The sequence below is a fragment of the Perca fluviatilis genome, chromosome 4, assembly GCF_010015445.1.
Source record: "Perca fluviatilis chromosome 4, GENO_Pfluv_1.0, whole genome shotgun sequence".
Taxonomy (NCBI): domain Eukaryota; kingdom Metazoa; phylum Chordata; class Actinopteri; order Perciformes; family Percidae; genus Perca; species Perca fluviatilis.
In genome coordinates this window covers 36,853,954-36,873,811 of record NC_053115.1, presented here as the reverse complement: position 1 = coordinate 36,873,811, position 19,858 = coordinate 36,853,954, and the positions used below count along the sequence as shown (strand labels likewise).

The following is a 19,858-nucleotide window of genomic DNA, read 5'->3' as shown; positions in this document are numbered from 1 at the left end:
GCAACACACAAACAGTCAGACAAATAAAACAAACCATACACCCGCCATGACATAGTTGCGTCCCCTAGCAATGCTAGAGTATACACATCATTTGCTATCAACAGCTAGCTATTTGAGACAAGGTTATTTCCAGGAACAAAATTTACGTTGCTGGTGCTTGAAATGTTTGAGTTTGCTTCAATTCTTTCTTCATCTGTTCTTGAATGTACTGCAGTGAGCAAATGAGCGAGCAATATCCTAGCATGCCATTCAGCGGTGTAACAGTTAAATGTGGTCCCCTCTGAATAGACTACCCAGTGTATACATAACGGACTAATAAATAAAGGTATAGGCTTCAAGGCCAACCTGTGACGGTTTTCTGCATGTCTTCCCCCTCTCTCTCCCCTTTCATATTTGAGCTATCCTAACGATTAAAGGCAGAAATTCCCTATATATATATATATATATATATCCTGAAGAGCTCACACTCGACCCTGCACTTCTTTGGGTCCTCAGCAGAAAATTGAAAGGACAGACAGACAGGCAGGCAGACAGACGAGAGACACAGACAGACGGACAGACAGACATAGGCTCCTTCCATTTTAGTTAGACTCTATCCTGAGGTTTTATCTCACTTTTTGTTATAAGGTAGATAGTCTCATTTTTGTGTCAAGTGTGGTTCCTTCTTTTCTTTTTCTTTTTCTTCTTGTGATTGTTTGTTTTGGGACCCCCTTCGAAGACGAGGTGATACATCTCAAGGGGTTTCACTTGACATAATAAATCTATAATAAATCAAACTCTTGACCTTTTTTGAAGGGACAGACCTTTATGATCAGATTATACTTGATTGAAGGCCTAAATTAAAAATTACACATGAAAGTAGCCAGTTATATATTACAGGTTGTTGCCTTTTATTCAAATGTAAACAAGTAATGCACTAATTCATACACACACAAAAGTATTCAGACCCCTTTAAATGGTTCATTGCAGCCATTTGCCAAAATCAAAAAAGTTCATTTTATTTCTCATTAATGTACACTCAGCACCCCATCTTGACAGAACAAAAAACAGAAATGTACACATTTTTGCAAATTTATTAAAAAAGAAAAACTGAAATATCACATGGTCATAAGTATTCAGACCCTTTGCTGTGACACTCATATTTAACTCACATGCTGTCCTTTTCTTCTGATCTTCCTTGAGATGGTTCGACTCCTTCATTGGAGTCCTGCTGTGTTTAATTAAACTGATTGGACATGATTAGGAAAGGCACACACCTGTCTATATAAGACCTTACAGCTCACAGTGCATGTCAGAGCAAATGAGAATCATGAGGTTGAAGGAACTGCCCAAGGAGCTCAGAGACAGAATTGTGGCAAGGCACAGATCTGGCCAAGGTTACAAAAGAATTTCTGCAGCACTCAAGGTTCCTAAGAGCACAGTGGCCTCCATAATCCTTAAATGGAAGAAGTTTGGGATGACCAGAACTCTTCCTAGACCTCGCCGTCCAGCCAAACTGAGCAATCATGGGAGAAGAGCCTTGGTGAGAGAGGTAAAGAAGAACCCAAAGACCACTGTGGCTGAGCGCCAGAGATGCAGTAGGGAGATGGGAGAAAGTTCCACAAAATCAACTATCACTGCAGCCCTCCACCAGTCGTGGCTTTATGGCAGAGTGGCCCGACGGAAGCCTCTCCTCAGTGCAAGACATATGAAAGCCTGCATAGAGTTTGCCAAAAAACACATGAAGGACTCAAAGACTATCAGAAATGAGATTCTCTGGTCTGATGAGACCAAGATTGAACTTTTTGGTGTTATTCTAAGTGGTAGGTGTGGAGAAAACCTGGCTCTGCTCATCACCTGCCCAATATAATCCCAACAGTGAAACATGGTGGTGGCAGCACTGAGCAAAGGCTCTGAATACTTATGACCATGTAATATTTCAGTTTTTCTTTTTTAATAAATTTGCAAATATATATATATATATAAATATATATATATATATATATATATATATATATATATATATATATATATAGTGTTCATTTGCATCTATTCTGTTTATTCCTTTGTCAGTTTATTTCAGTCTAAATAGATGTGAAATGTGTTCCTGTTTGTTTTCATGTGATGACCCTGCTTCATTGGCAGGATGACAGGTCTGTACACACATACTGTCTGCTGGCTGCTTTTTCCACCCAATATTTAAATCAGTGTTGACTAAGCTGTCCATCACTGCACCTATTTAACGTCACGTTCAATAAAACTGCTACTCTGTAAATATCTATAAAGTTTCCAAATGGTTACGAGGACATAAACAGTGTGGTTATATTAAACTGGATGATGGGAAACATTCTTGTTGGTCAGCACTGTCGACACAGTGACACATTGTGAGATATTTGTCAATGGGGCAAAAGATTGTGTGGCCAGTTCACCAAAGTGCAACGCATTCTCATGAACGGGTTTGTATGATATCTTACGATATTACAGCGACCGGTGGCTGGTCACGTGACAGTTAAGTTAAACTGTATTCACAGTCAAATTTAGCCGAGAAAAGGTGACTGTGAGCCGTTACAGAGCATCGTTAGGCCGTTGCAGTTGAGTTTAGCCAACAAAAGTTGACTGTCCTGCAGCAACTACAGTTAAGTTTGACACCAAAACGAGTAGTTAAGATTGGAAAAAAAGATTGTGGTTTGGATTAAAACACCGGCCTCCGAAAGTAGTACTCCCAGAAAACAAATACCAGTTTCCTGGGTGAAAGTCTTGTCTATTCCCCTTAACTTCTTCCGGGACATGAACTCCGCTCCCCCACCTTGAATGCCCTGTGTTTTAGGACACACCCTTCCACAGCGATCTCCTCCCTACACAGATCTTATACACAGTCTTATATAGTGGCAGTCAATGTGGTGCTGACATTAATAAATATGTGTAATAGATACAAATTACAGGGCTTTACCTTTCGTAGCTATGTTTTAAATTTCTGTTGCGTGTCAGTTGCGTGGGAGCTGTGTCGTGTTTTCTTTGTCATTGCACAACAGAAACATGTCTGACGCTGCTGCTGCTTCTATGTATGTTTCCCATTGATAAACTGCACTGAAGCAGTAGTATACTTTTCCTATTTTATTTTGAATGGAAACACTTCCAACACGCTTGCGTGTCGCGTGAAAAATAGGCGTCGGTCCTATTTCTAGCATGCATGAGACGTATGTGTCACGCAGGCAGTGTGCAAGCTCTAACCTGTTAACATGGGAGCCGAAATCAAAACGGAACCCCGACACAGCTGACACGCTCACGCCACGCATCCAGTGTGTAGCCGGCCTTAATGGTTCATGAGAACAGCCTGCAAAGTTGAACTTAACATAAAAGCACTACACAAACTGACTTAGCTAGCTCCAAAAGGGAATTGACTGATTGCAGTGAATTTAAGATTTTCCGGTCCAGAACTCCACTATTGTAATGCTGGTGTGACTGAGCCCTGAGGGAAGAAAAAAATTCAATAGGACACCAAATGGCCAAAGTGACCTGGCTGTCCGACGAGATAACCGAAGGGATTGTAGATGAGGCTTTTTGTGTTATAGAACAAGACACAGTGAGTGGCTCGCCACAGCAAAAAGAAAAATCACAAAAGAAACAAAGGCATTACACCCACGGTGATTGAAATATAACAATAACACAGTAATCCTGAACAACATAGTGTTGAACTATGTACTAACAGTAGCTCCTTTGTGTTTTTAATGTCATCTGTTAGTAAAATCCTAGTATCCTGGTGTGCGCTGGAACTTGGATCCTTTGGTTTTCATAGATAGTTGTATTAGCAGACATAAGTTGGAAATGTTTAAAAGTATTAACTGAGAAGGCAAGGACCGGAGATTAGACTCCATTAGTAAACCAGCAGGTGTTGGAGCTGCTGGGTTATGAAAAAGCCAACAAATCCCCCAAACAAAATTACAAAATATGTTGTTTGTTACTGATCCTTAACTTATCCCTGCACTATTTAGTTACTGTTGCTAGAGCAACTTTAAAGTAGACTTTAAAGATTGGAGCAAAAAGAGGATTAAAGGAAAAAATATGAGAGAAGAGATCTCCCTATTGAACTTTCCTATCGAACATTTTTCTCAGCATGTACACTGCAACTCTGCTGGAGAGAGTTTAGTTTACTTTAGTTAATTTGTTTCACAGAACATAAAAAACATTACATTGAAGAAATACAAAAATGCTTGTGAGGGTGTGGCAGAAACATGTAATGGTTCATATAAAAAAAAAAACACACACACAACCAAAAGGACATAAACAAATGTAGACATACAAAATAAAAAATATTTAGTGTTAGTGTCAGAGAGAGCGGTCACACAACTGAAGTTTGTTCACCAAACCCAGTGGCATTTTGTTCTTTCTCTTCACACTCAAATTACAGTGTGCAACATTTGTTATTCTCTTGCCAATAATGATTTAGTTGTAAAAATAGAAAGTCCCAAACTTCCTGTGTGATACTAGCCTGACAAGCTAGACCCACATCCAGATGTTGGGTCTGGGAACTCATCATTGACAGGGCTCAATCTGAGGGGCGGGATAAACGGTTGTCTTTCAAATCCCTCTGCACGCAATAGGATAGCGCTACAACCAGGCAGAGCAACGAAGAAGGTAGCGAAGCTAGTTGATAGATTAAACTTTAAACTTTTGCCGTATCCGGTCAGCAAAATTCCGAACACAGCTTCCTTTTTTAAGAATGATTTCAGTGCCGTTTGTTCTTTTCTCAAAGAAAAGCTTATCTTCAAGTCTTCCAGAAGACCGCTGTTTCCAGCAGCAGAAGCCATAAGCCCGCCCACCGACTCTATACACAATGTGATTGGCCTGACCAGAGTTTGGTTTTTCCAGCTCGCAAGCCAACAGAGAGTGCCTAGACCCCCCCGGCTGCAAAATAAATTTGCTGCCGCTAGGGTGCGTCTAGATTTCTAGGCTAGTGTGATACATGAACTCTGCGGTGAACATTTGATTCAGGATCTGATTGCAAATAACATGTTTTCTTTTAGTCAGAATGAATGTGGATAGATATTTTCATGCATCTGAATAACTGATGATATGAATATGATCACAGCATTTTTAATGCTGAAATGTTTTTTTTAACGTATATGTCATTTTAAAATGCAACTTTTCACCGAAAATGCCGTTAAAGTGAGATACGAGTTGTCATTTTAAAAAGAACAGCAGCCCTAGTGTTTGTAAATGAGAAAATGTGGAAAAAGTCTTAAGCTCTCGTCTTCCTTACCCAGTCTGAAGAACACTTGGCAGACTTGTCCCCCTAATAAGACCAAATGAGTTTGCTTAGGGCAGCAGTGGAGCGAGCCAAATGAGAATGAAGCTGCTCCACCTTAAAGTTAGAACACATCAGACATGATTAAGCTATTGTAGAAATGGATTGATGACAAAAAGTTTCTCTTGTGATTTTGTGAGACTGATTAGACCAAGTTGGACTGAGGCCATTGGAGTTTCAGTCTACACAGAAGCCGTGGTGGTAGCTCCTACGAGCAGTTAACTTCACCTAATTAATTGAAGAAAAAGATCAATTTAAGAGTTGTTGTCTGCTACATCGATCTCATCCATGCCTGTCATTATTTTTGTCGCCATTTTTATATTGGTATTTTTCATGGATGCACAGGAGCTATGTGGCTAGCAAGCGCTGTAGGAATATGTCCTCATTCTTAATCAGAATAGTTTCTTAACCCAGAAGAAGCCCAACACCGGACTTACCCTATTAGAATAACTGACCAAATTGGTCTGGAACCAGGCTGCTCTGCAAAGTATACAATCCTTGTTGTTTTCATCTTATCCACCAACTCTATTCAGACATTTTTCCTCAGATCCTTTCCGAGACATTTTGACCATTCGACGACAAATTCCTGCCAGCAAACTTTGAAAGTTTTGACTTGATTTTAAGCACCCTGAAAGCAGTCTGCATGAATAGACTGTCTCATTGGGGATTCAGGGGTTCAATGTTTTTTAGGCCAAAGACCCCTAACCTAAAAGAGAGACGAGCTGGGACCCCTTACTACTGTACATACTGTATATTAAACTGGGCCTACTGTAACGTGTAGGGCGGCCTTAAGCCTTTACAAATACCTGTTTGTTATTTTTTATATGTTTATATATTTAACTATCAAACATTTGTAATGTTAGTGTAGGTTGTTTTTACAAATATGTTGGATTCATGTTTGTGTATATTGTCAGACATATATTAATTTCGTGGGAGAAAAAAACGTTCAAAAAGTTCAAAAAAGTATTAAACAATAATGACCTGCAGTGACTCTAAGGACCCACCCAGGGGTTGCGGACCCCGTGTTGAAAATCTCTGCTCTAATGGACCCACATTTGCGGGTCAGGTCCTTCAAAGGAGGCAGAGACTGAATTAGTACATAGTTCAGATTTGTTGTGCGATGCTCTGCCGATGCCCATCATGTGACCACAGGTGGAAAAGTCAGGTTTTCTGGGTCAGCCAGTGGTGAATTACAAAGAAAATAAAAAGAAAGGCATACAAAGATGAAGAGAGCATGATGCAACTGCAAAGTACTTCAGTAGTTTCTATACCCATCCATACAGAAAGTTTCTCGTGGAAATAGCCTTTTTAGATGTGTAAAAAGGCTTTCAAGCCGGAGAGAGGAGTTTGTGAAGAAGTTAAGTGGAAAGCCAATACTTTCACCCAGGAAACGGGTGTTTGCGTCCTGGGAGAACTACTTTACCCAGACCACCATCTTTTTTCTAATACTGTATTTACTAATCATTTGGGGGGGGGCTTAACTTAACTGTCGGCGGTTGCCATCATGTCGTAGGATAATTTTGTAGGGATCAGCCGATACTGTTTTTTCAAGGCCGATACCGATGGCGATTATTAGTAGTTAATGAAACTGATAACTGATATTTGGAACCAATATGCATTTACAGTAAAAATGAAAATCTGTAAGTCTACATTAATAATTCGGATTGTTACAAACTCCAACACAAAACTTATAACCCTAACCCTAATGCTTTAAAGGTCCAGCGTGTAACGTTTGTAACTGTTCATTATCAAAATCTGTGTTTCCCGTTCACAAACTTGTCCTTTTTCATATGTACCTCCACCATCAATTCCAAGTATTCCTTTTGACTTGAAATTTTATATTTGCATTCGCATGAACTGGGGTAGACGCTCCATATTCATATTGAAATACGTTAGCCGGTAAGGGACATACAGGACATACTGCTCCGCCTTTCGCGTTTTCGCTGTCACATGATAAACACACAGGTGCTGCTAATGCTGCTAATGGGTATCGTAGCTTCCCGGCCCCCGGCAAGTTTGAAGAAGGAAACATGGAGGACGACACGTATTTAAAATCCAAATTTCAGGAACAGGAGTCTTCTCCTTCGCCCAGAAAAAGAAAAAGGAGATTGAAAAGAGCAAGAGACCGGCTTTTTGAAGCGTGAAGGCTACCGTAGCTGTAATACGTACTCTGAACTGCGCGGTGCGAGAGAGTTGATTGTGATATATGATCTCAACGCTAGATGGGAGAAATTCCCACACATTGGACCTTTAGTAAAAAACTATAAATTTAAATTTTATAAATCAGAAAATGTAATACATAATATCCATTAAAAGATAGTCAGATAGTGCTGTGGGCGGGACATTAAGTCAGACTCAGTGGTGAGTGAAGCCGAAGTAGAGGGACAGACACAGAGCTGCAGCCGAGCCAAAAGTAGCGCACTTTTTAATTCATTAACTTTATCGGATATCAGGCAAATAAAAAGCAGATAATCTGCAAACTGCCAAAAAGAGGACCGATAATCGGCCAGGGCCATTAATCACTCTATCCCTATAATTTTGTAGGATATCCTACGAATCGTTGTGCATACATTTTTGGATGATATCATACACACCTGTTCATGAGAATGTGTTGCCTTGAAACAACAGTCTCTGTTTTAGGGCGGGGCACCTGTTGCCTGGGTGGAGGCCCTGCCCTTAAGGCTGCACTCAGGGCACAACAGTCTATTGTCCGCAGAAAACACCATAGATGACATGAAGGAAATGGTGTATGGCACTACACCTCTTCTTTCAGAGGAATGATTTATGGCTGTGATTCTCCAAATCACAGCCGTGATCAGTACAGTAATTCCATGTGATCCCATTTGATATTTGTGAATATTCCAACTTTGATATCATTTGGCAATTTTTGTCAGTGTACTTTACTCAACTCTCATAAAAATCAAGAACTCAAAGTCAACGCATAGGAAATGATACGAAGACCGACAGCATATAAAACATGGAAATTAATCAAAAAAAGGGGTCAACAAGGAAGCGAGCGATGGGGGGTATTGTTCTTCCTTCCTGCTCTCTGACTGAGCATTCCTGACCATTCTTTCTCAACATGTTTTACAGCCTCTTTTGAAGTCCTTTTGTTTCCCCTCTTTTTTTTTTTTTTTGCTGTGCGACTCTCCAGAGAAAACATTACGGCGAAAGATAAAAGGAGGAGGTTGGAAAGAAAATTAACACAGATGGTGACTCTAGTTATTGTCTCCCTCTACCTCTTCGTATTTTTATTTCTCTCCCTTTTCTTTCTGTCTTTTGTTTTGGATGATAGTTGAAGTAGGTCAGCGGGAGTGACAGCCGTTGCTTTGGGCCTGCTTTTAGAGTGGATCAATGCTCAGGCTCTTACACAACAACAACTCACCCAAAATGCCTTCCTCGCAAACAGCACTGGACTTGCCACTCTGATTAAAGTGTGTGTATCTGTGTGTGTGTGTGTGTGTGTGTGTGTGCGTGCGTGCGTGCGTGCGTGCGTGTGTGTGCGTGAGAGAGAGAGAGAGAGAGAGAGAGAGAGAGAGAGGGAGAAGAAAACTGTGTCTCAGATGTTACCAACCTAAGATGGCTTATGCCAAGCCAGTCTTACATCACATTCACCCTAAATATGAGCTGCCAAATGGGAAGTACTGTTGAGAGCAGCCTCCTAGTTGCAATTCCAAGTGGGACATGTGGGAATTTCTTATAATTTCCCATCTGGCATTGTGTGCAAACGTGCCAACATTTCCAGAAAGCAGCTCCGATGCAGCCATATGGGTTTCTTTTTCTCCTTGAGGTCTTTCAGAAGATTTTGCACTGTTTGGCTGTAAAATGCCTTCTCGGGTGGCACTGATTTGTTGATTTGCATGTATGCATACATACATGTACACATCTAGATTAAACCTGTGCTGAATGTGCTAGAAAAACAAGTTTTCGAAACATCTAAGATACACCTAAGTGTTGCTTCAGGAGGATCATAATGATTATGTTTCAGTCTTTATTTTATTACACGTTGATTAGTTCACTGCAATGCTGAGAAACACTGGATATCATTAACCTAATGCACACAAATCCACCGATCACCTCTCTATTTTTGTCATTTATTTTTGAAAAATGTGAACATTAAAAGGTGGCTCTTTGGCCATGAGCCATTAGTATTAGAAAGATCACACTATTCAAATGCTGACATATGGCCAGCAAGGCTTTAGCTTGCATATTCTATAATATAAAAGGGAGAAAAAAAATATATATATATATATATATATATATATATATATATATATATATATATATATATATATATATATATATACAGTACAGGCCAAAAGTTTGGACACACCTTCTCATTCAATGTGTTTCCTTTATTTTCATGACTATTTACATTGTAGATTCTCACTGAAGGCATCAAAACTATGAATGAACACATATGGAATTATGTACTTAACAAAAAAGTGTGAAATAATGTCTTATATTTTAGATTCCTCAAAGTAGCCACCCTTTGCTTTTTTGATAGTGCTGCAAACCCTTGGTGTTCTCTCAATGAGCTTCATGAGGTAGTCACCTGAAATGGTTTTCACTTCACAGGTGTGCCTTGTCAGGGTTAATTAGTGGAATCTTTTCCCTTATTAATGGGGTTGGGACCATCAGTTGTGTTGTGCAGAAGTCAGGTTGATACACAGCCGACAGCCCTATTGGACAACTGTTAGAATTCATATTATGGCAAGAACCAATCAGCTAAGTAAAGAGCAATGAGTGGCCATCATTACTTTAACAAATGAAGGTCAGTCAGTCCGGAAAATTGCGAAAACTTTGAATGTGTCCCCAAGTGCAGTCGCAAAAACCATCAAGCGCTACAACGAAACTGGCTCACATGAGGACCGTCCCAGGAAAGGAAGACCAAGAGTCACCTCTGCTGCTGAGGATAAGTTCATCCGAGTCACCAGCCTCAGAAATCGCAAGTTAACAGCAGCTCAGATTAGAGACCAGATGAATGCCACACAGAGTTTTAGCAGCAGACACATCTCTAGAACAACTGTTAAGAAGAGACTGCGCGAATCAGGCCTTCATGGTCAAAGAGCTGCTAGAAAACCACTGCTAAGGAGAGGCAACAAGCAGAGGAGATTTGTTTGGGCCAAGAAACACAAGGAATAGACATTAGACCAGTGGAAATCTGTGCTTTGGTCTGATGAGTCCAAATTCGAGATCTTTGGTTCCAACCGCTGTGTCTTTGTGCGACGCAGAAAAGGTGAACGGATGGATTCTACATGCCTGGTTCCCACCGTGAAGCATGGAGGAGGAGGTGTGATGGTGTGGGGGTGCTTTGCTGGTGACACTGTTGGGGATTTATTCAAAATTGAAGGCATACTGAACCAGCCTGGCTACCACAGCATCCTGCAGCGACATGCCATCCCATCCGATTTGCGTTTAGTTGGACCATCATTTATTTTTACAATTACCCCAAACACACCTCCAGGCTGTGTAAGGGCTATTTGACCAAGAAGGAGAGTGATGGAGTGCTGCGCCAGATGACCTGGCCTCCACAGTCACCGAACCTGAACCCAATCAAGATGGTTTGGGGTGAGCTGGACCGCAGAGTGAAGGCAAAAGGGCCAACAAGTGCTAAGCATCTCTGGGAACTCCTTCAAGACTGTTGGAAAACCATTTCAGGTGACTACCTCTTGAAGCTCATCAAGAGAATGCAAAGAGTGTGCAAAGTAGTAATCAGAGCAAACGGTGGCTACTCTGAAGAAACTAGAATATAAGACATGTTTTCAGTTATTTCACACTTTTTTGTGAAGTACATAATTCCACATGTGTTCATTCATAGTTTTGATGCCTTCAGTGAGAATCTACAATGTAAATAGTCATGAAAATAAAGGAAACTCATTGAATGAGAAGGTGTGTCCAAACCTTTGGCCTGTACTGTATATATACTGAATTTAAAGTGAACTTAAATCAACCATGAGACCCAGCCATGCAGTTTAAGCTTTTCACAAAATGAAATGATAAATGTCCTTAGCCCGTGTTTATACGCAGTAAAATACTCTGGACTGGTCCACTTCCAGGACTCATTCCTGTACAACTGCAGCCTGTTTCTATGGGGACGAACACAGCATATTGACAGATGCAGATGTGAAGGAACATTTTTTTTTGTTTTTTTATCTTTGCGAGGCTCATACAGTAGTAGGGCTTACCCAAATGCTTGGAAGATTTGAAGCAATATTACATATGGACTACTTCCACTTGGTGCTGCAGTGATTCGGATCCCTCCTGCCCTCACACTGATTCATAAATCTTTCAAATCTGTCTGCCCCAAGGCGCAGGGACATCAACATAATATATGTAAGGCTGTTGGATATTTGGTTTATCTAAAAAAAAAAATTAAAAAAAAGCAAAAACTGGTACTATTTTCTGGCTTGAGAAGAAGTCTTATTTTTTGTCGTTAAAAGTTTAGTCGGTTTCTCGGACAGATTATGTTGTTCCGCGTAGCAACGATTACAAGCTGCCGATACTGTCCAAGGAATCTCGTTCTGCTCATTTCTGCTGTGACCGAGGCTTGATGCTCTGATGGTATAGTGATTTCAACTCAGATTGGAGGCTGATGAGAAGGTCGGAGTTTCAACATAGCCTGGAGTGAGGCTGCGCTGTGCTGTGTATATCAGTACTGTCTGCATTTGATCCAGATGTGGAGGAAGAGCTGAAAGCTCTCAGTCTCGTGTACTACTGCATTCTACTGTGTGAGGAGAAACATAGATTGGAGGCAAGCCATTAATAGTAACCATTCAGAGACACACACACACACACACACACACACACACACACACACACACACACACACACACACACACACACACACACACACACACACACACACAAATGATGTCCACAGTGTAAGTCGGCAAACACGGTTCAGTACGCACAGTAAAGCCATACAGCTGCATTCTCAGAAAATGTGCTCTTAATCTCACACAAACACACACACACACACACATATGCACCCACCCACACACACACGCACTCATGCACACGCACACACACACTGATTGAAAAACATGTTTTATGGACCAATGCTAAAAATCACACAGACTCCTTCAGAATAACTTCAGAATTTATTTAAAAGGGTTTCCCTTATGGGGACTTACATTTTTCCGACTTTCAAACACACTCAAAGACACATACATTTAGAGGCCCTGATGATTTCACACTTTGAGGAGTTTAGAGCACTTTAGTTTAGCAAACTTTTTAAGACATTCCACTGGAATTACTTGCAGTCCCTTACAGTCCAGTAGGGTACAGTCTTCCTCCAACCATAAAGCTCCACTAATTACTATATTTATATGACTGTGTCAGGTGAAAGGTGTTGCAGCTCCACAGACCATTTTAGTGTCTTGCTCATTTCCGTCTCACTGCTTTCATCAATATAATCTTGTATTGCAGCTTTAAGAATATTTAATGAATGAAATGTGTTTAAGACTCATACAAGAGACCTTAAAGGTGCCCTGCCACATGTATTTCATTACTTTGTGGTAATGTCTGAAGTTCTACCATGGACTCTGTTACATCTTTTGTGGAAAAAAATGCCTTGGTTACCTTGTTTCAAGCCATTCTAGCATGGTATAGAAAGCCTACAGGAAGACTCAGCTCGATTTCTGCCAGTTCTCATTAATATTCAACAAGCTAAGCTGTTTGAATCTGATTGGCTAACAGCTAGCCAATAAGAGCCTGGCTGTCAGAATCCTTTACCCAGCCCAACTGGGCAAACTCATGAATAGTAATGAGCTCAGACAACATGATGTCAGACTGACCAGCTTTTGTAATTGGCCTGATTTCTCTCTGCTTATTTCTTTTCAGTGGCTAGAGCTGACAGAGGAGGTAGCAGTTCATTTTCACATTCACAACATAACATAAACACATATGGACCTAACATATTTAAAAAAATGCAAGTAAAAATATGTATGGCAGGGCACCTTTAAGAATAGTCCGAACAAAAGATGGTGAAAGACACTGAGGCAATACAACTGAAAGGCAATCATTTGTATAAATGAACACATATGTTTTTGTCTGCTGAGGCTTTTAATTGACGCTTCTCTTATTAGTATAAAACGGCCTTAACTCTTAAGGCCGTTTTATGGTTCTGCGGAGGCTCCACGCAGAGCTTTCGCCGTAGCCTACATAAGTGGCGTTTGTGTGTGTGGGGAGTGTGTTAGAGCAAGGAAGAAGTGAGAGAGTGACGGTGATTAGCTTTCGGAGCGAGTAGCAACTCTAGAGTCATAGTGAGAGAAACAAAGTGTCTCCCCTGTGTTTTCTGACCAAGGTGGGAAATCTGTAGCAGGAAAGGTTAACCCTCTCCTTGATTTCATGTTGTTTATGGAGAAGGAGAACCAGGATATGAGTCAGGGAAAATGCAACTCTACCAAGCCACGGCCGAGCGACGTGCAGTTACATTTTTCGAGAGGTGCACGTCAGCGTAGATGCAGAGGGGTCTGTGGGGTTATGCCGTCGATTCGACGCAGAAGCATGAAACGGCCTTTACCCTAACCTTGTGTTAGTGACTACTGATGTAATGGCCTGGAGGATAGGAATATTGTCAGAGTTGTTGTTTAGGTAGTAGTACTTTCCTTAGTTTTCTAATAACAAATTCATACATTCAACCCCCCCCCCCCACACACACACACACACACACACACACACACACTTTAATCATACAACAAATCCCTGCCCGTTTCCAAAGCCTCACAAAGACATGATGTGAAATGGAACCTTCTACCTGAATAAGGGAAAATGGGCTAAACCAAAAGATAAATCAGCAGTTCACAACACAGCTACACCTTAAAAAAGCCCTGCAAACCTAACACAAAGCAGTGGGCTAAAGAGCTGTACATGGATTTGTGTTTATTCTTGCAGGCGTACAGTGTTACCTCCATCCTTAGTTTTTTTGTCCAGCCTAAACCCTGAGGGCTTACTACGGCTCGGTAAAGAGTGTAATCAGACTCTGGCTTTTTCTTATTAATCCTTTGCTTTGACGCTCAGATTTGACTTTCATCATCTCAGAAAGTCACCCCTAAAGCTGGTCACCAAAGCTGGCAGGCTGATGTTTTATAGGCGTTTTACATTTGTTTTGCAGCAGCTTGGGGGGTTTGGGATTTGTATTTGCTGCAATCACATTCTGCTCGTGATAAAAAAATAAATAAATAAATAAACATTGGCTGACTTCCTCATCTGCTGTTATTTTTCCTTTGCAAAAGGTGGGGCCTGAGAATGGGGAGGCTTACCTATCACACTTTGTACCAAAGTAAGATATCTCAACACCTGCTGTCCACATTGCCATAACATTTAGTATGTATAGTTATAGTCCTCAGAGGATTCCAATCGGTGTTTGAATTATGTGAGACACAATTGCGATTTTACATTGAAAATCCAAACGGAGTGTCTATTTGCACCCCCGGTACGAATAGCCTCGGCCACACAGCTGAGCTATTTACACCCTGTGACGTAACAACAAAAAAACGTTGCTCGCGTGCACCGAAATCATGGCGGACGTTCATCTTCCATGACCGCAGAAACTGGCATATTAGGGAAGTTTTGTCTCTAAAGTTTATAACAATTGAATTTCTAGCGGAAAATGTATACTACAGTTGCGCTTTCTGTCTTCAGTGAAAGCATACAACCGTTAGTTTGTTAGTTAGTACCTATTTTTTTGTATACAGTATGGTTACCTAGCAACCAAGGCTTGAAGAAAGCAAGTGGTAAAAAGTTGTTCAACTTCCTGAAAGAACTGCTAGGTGAGTAGTTAGTGTTCTTTCCTCTAGTATGGGAGTTTGGAGTTCAATTCCCTTGTGTGGTGATCTTATTTTTTTAAATTTGGATTGGATTTTTTTTTTTTTTGCAGGGTGGTAGGGGAAGACTCATGAATATGCCTGCTCTGGTTGGGTTGGTTAGGTTTAGGCAAGAGGGGTGGGATGGTTATGGTTAGGGTAAGAATGTCAGGGTGATAATATTCCAAAAAGGTGTAATACATGAGTAGTATGGATAACTGTGTGTAAATATATGCCAAGGTACTGTAAATGCACAGGGGTGCAAATAGCATACATTGATATTTGTACCAGGGGTGCAAATAGCATACACTTCCAATTGTACCAGGGGTGCAAATAGCATACACTTCTAATTGCACCAGGGTACAAGCATACTGCTAATTGTACCAGGGGTGCAGATAGCATACACTGCTAATTGTACCAGGGGTGCAAATAGCATACACTTCTAATTGTACCAGGGGTGCAAATAGCATACACTTCTAATTGCACCAGGGTACAAATAGCATACTGCTAATTGTACCAGGGGTGCAAATAGCATACACTGCTAATTGTACCAGGGGTGCAAATAGCCTCACCCAAATCCAAAATGAGCTTTGGATTTCAACTCAAAATCAAAAGCAAAAGCAGAAACGAAGATTCCCCCGCAGTATTTTTTCTCTCCGCCTACTTGCAGACATCTGAATAAAAAAACAACAGACATATGGTAGCTTATGGGCAGGTAGCATACAGCTAAAGACACAGGGTTAACGTTATCTTAACGGTAGTCTGCAGCTGCTCTTTTCTAGACACTATGGCTACTGACAGAGAAACAACAGAACTGTTAAATTCTCCTACTTCCCTGAAGTCACCAGTTTGGCAAAAATTTGCCTTTTCCATGAGTGAGTTATGGAAACAAACAACAAAGGCAAGGCATGTGGGCGCCGACGGGACTCCATGTTGCATTCATGTGCATCCCGTTAAACTAATGGTGCATTAAATTGCATTAATTATGAGAAACTCAAACTGTTGTAAAGAACCCTTCTGCCATCTGGTGGCTCCTATTGTGGCATTGGCACCACCGCCGAAAAGAAAATGTTTAAATTGAAAATTTAATCAAATCGTGAACTTAAAATCGAAAGACAAATCAGACTGTGGATTTGGAGAATCGTGACACCCCTAACAGGCTTCCACTACAAGAGCAGTGATTAATGGATTAAAAGTGTCTTTTTAATCCAAATTTTTGTTCTTGATAAGAATGGAGGTTGGAGGAGAGTCACTTCTTCAGTCTAACTCACAATAATCAGTCAAGGACAATCCCTTCAAAATTCATTCACCCCTTATTTTGCTGTGGTTTAGTTTCTGTTTTTTTATTTTTTTATTTCAGAGCATGATTGTCATACAGCACAAAGCACAAAGACAGTCACAGGAAGAATTTGCTGTCCTCAGACATCCCCATCATCGAGATATTTACCTTTGTAAACTAAATCTGCCTCTCAACACCCCCTCCTCTTTCCAACACTCCCTTGCACACAAGCTGTTTGTCTGCGTGCATTGCTTCCAAACACATTGTACAGAGTATCCATCTGCCAACACAGACAGAAAGATGACACTTCAGTCACACAGTGCAAATCCATGTCTGGTCGCACGTCTTGCAACCCAGCACGCATCTGACAAATGGCAACATGCAGGAAGAGGCCAACTTCAACATTAACCCAAAGCAGTACAAAATGTTCACAGCTTGATAACATGGCAGCTGAATTCATATCCCAACAAGTTTGGGAACCGTTTCACCAATCACAGCAACTACAGTATACAAATTTCTTCTACTTGGATCCACGTCCAGCCTTTCAAGACTTTCTAGTTTCCCAAACCAAACCAAGTATTCAGCCAAATCCTGCCGGGTGTAATTTAATGTAAAATGGCTTTGGCTCATACATCTTTGCTAGATTTGGCCAGGTTTCGGGGTTGGGCCAGTTGTGTCAGATAATCAGCCCCTTTTAGCAGCACTTGAAGTAGCTTTGGGCCACAGTTGGCCACCAGAATCAGACCAGTGTACTTTGACTATTTCTCACTCACCATCCATCACGCATCTGGCATGAGTTTGGCAACTAGATTTACTGGATCTAGAATGCTGATAGGCCAAGCTTTTTGGGGCATGGGCTCTTTCAGATGCAGTCTCTGCAAATAATGTGACATTACTTGTGACAACAATTCTTTATTTCAATGTGTTTATCAAAACACTGACTATTTCAAGGACTTTGCCAACTCCAACACTATCTGTAGTGCCGTTTGGAGTGTGTCTGTGGTTGCTTTATGCAAAAAAAACACAGCCTGAAAGACAGACTGGCAGTACATGAATAGTCATTCAGAACTCCAAAACCGCAATTATCCACTGGGACAGCACTTCAAAGATGCAGGCCACAAGGACCCACACTCACTGAAAGTTCATGTTTTTGAAGTAACAGGTTGAGGGAGGATTGGCACTCAACAGATTCAAACATCTCCTCTGGTGGGAGACCTTTTGGATCGAAAAACTCTCAGGGCCATTTCTCCCTCAGGTCTGGATCAGGAATGTGACTTCTCATCTCTCCGGTGGTTTAATTGTCTGGTTTAAAGCCTGGAAATCTGACTTGTTTTGAAAGCTGCTTATTCAAATTGTCTGACTGATCTGAATATGCAAATATCCATCTTATTAGATTGTTAAATTTTTGTATTTTATTGTGTGTCATGACCAGTTCAATATGACTGCCTCTTTGTGACCGCATCTTTTGGCCACAATTGGCCACCAGAATCAGACCAGTGTACTTTGAATATTTCTGACTCACCATTCATCACGCGTCTGGCATGAGTTTGGCAACTAGATTTACTGGATCTAGAATGCTGATGGCCCAAGATTTTTGGGGCATTGGCTCTTTCACATGCAGTCTCTGCAAATAATGTGACATTACTTGTGACAACAATTCTTTATTTCAATGTGTTTATCAAAACACTGACTATTTCAAGGACTTGGCCAACTCCAACACTATCTGTAGTGCCGTTTGGAGTGTGTCTGTGGTTGATTTATGCAAAAAAAAAACACTGACTGTATCTTTGTTATATCCATAGGCCACTTCATTATGCTTGTACTGAACTCCCTGCAGTGACAGACTATATTATATATTATATAGTTTCTGGATTCTGGTCATGGCATAGGCCATGGCTTTGGACATCCTGATGAACCTTGTTTTAAGCTCTCTTTAAGTTTGTTTTATCTTCTTTTACGAGCGGATACACATTATGTCACATTTTGGACTTGACAGATGCATTTCTTTTAAAGGAATAGCAGAAAATGTAGCTTAGCTTAGCAGGGGTGACCCAAAATAATGTAATTGAATATTCAATGCTTCGATGGAAAGAGCCTGATTCAACTGCCAGTCTCACAGTAGAATCCTCGCAGCACCGTAAAGTCCAGCTCAGACTAAAGGTTCTGGATGAGATGAGTGGAAACTTGCAGCACCCTGGCCTACAACGTTCTGAAAGCTGCCAGTTTACACCAATAAGACGAGATGAGACGGTGTATCATTTTCATAGCAAAAAGTCTCTGTACTTCCGTTCTAACTGCCGACTTTCAGGCTTTTTTGTAGCTGGATATATCATTTGTTGCATCCGAATATGAATGTGGATAACGTTAGTGATAGTGAGATGCTCGCTACAGCTGCATTTCTAGTGATGAATCAGCGAAAACAACATTATATTTCTCTCATTCACTGCTTTGTTATGAAGACTCGCTCTCTTCAGTCACTCTCTTGCTCGCTCGACCACATACTGTCGAGAATCTTTGAAGCTTTTAAAAAATCTTTTCAAAGTGGGTAGATAAATCCAACCGCCCCATGACAGATTTAAGTTTCACTTTCCATGATCCGTGACCGACGGTCGCCCCCCAACCCCCACCCATGTGAATCGACGATCAGTCAACGATAGGCAAGACTTTACAATTCTGATTCGACTGTGAAAATTCTTAGTTGGGGACACCCCTATAGCTTAGCATAAAAACTAAAATCTGGAAAAAAAATATGCGTGCCAGCATGCTCACTGAATACCATGTTGTGTTTAATTTGTTTAATTCATAAACAAACAGAAATTGAAAAAAAACAATGATGTTCCCACAGTATAAATGTGTCCCAGTGATATTCTGCAATGTATTTAGTATTTATTCATATCCTTCACTTGGATATATTATTGAATATGCTCTTCATATGTTGGGATCATTGGTCATGTGTTCTGAATATTCTCCTTTGAGTTCCATGTTTTTTATGTAAAGTCTTTGCTTTGCTGCAGCAGTGACCCACTTTCCTCATGGGGCTCATTAAAATTGTATTTTGTCTCCTCTTGTATATCAATTAGATGTCTGCGTTGCATTCTCACAATGTGTATATTGGGGAGTGAGTAAAAGTGGTTCTTGCTGCTGTATGATGGATGCAAAAAACCACCAACTCCAAATGGCCACAGGATGGGAGGTGTGCCTGGTGCTAACTCCTCTCATGTTCCACTCTTCTCTCTCCATTCCTGTCTCTGCCATGTCTGCGCTCCCTGCCGGCACCAGTTGGAGGCTTTCTACTCCATCTTCACCACAGAGCAGCAGGACCATGTCAAGTCGGTGGAGTATCTGCGCAGCAACTTCAGGCCCATCCAGAGCTTGGACAACCGCCACGTCTTCAAGTCAGCAGTCAAAGACGCCTGGCTGCCGGATCTGACTGATAGCAGCAGCGGGCCGTACGGCACAGAGGCTTCCAAAGGTACAGTAGTGGTG

The 19,858-nt window shown here is 41.0% G+C and overlaps 1 protein-coding gene across 2 annotated transcripts in view; it reads left to right on the top strand.

The window, feature by feature from the left end:
• Positions 1 to 19,858, top strand: part of ptprga (protein tyrosine phosphatase receptor type Ga) — a 538,553-nt gene that overhangs the window by 414,149 nt on the left and 104,546 nt on the right. For both annotated transcript variants that reach the window (XM_039797848.1, XM_039797847.1), the window contains exon 8: positions 19,652 to 19,844. In XM_039797848.1, the coding sequence (XP_039653782.1) occupies positions 19,652 to 19,844 (193 nt within the window). The remainder of the gene's footprint in view (positions 1 to 19,651; positions 19,845 to 19,858) is intronic.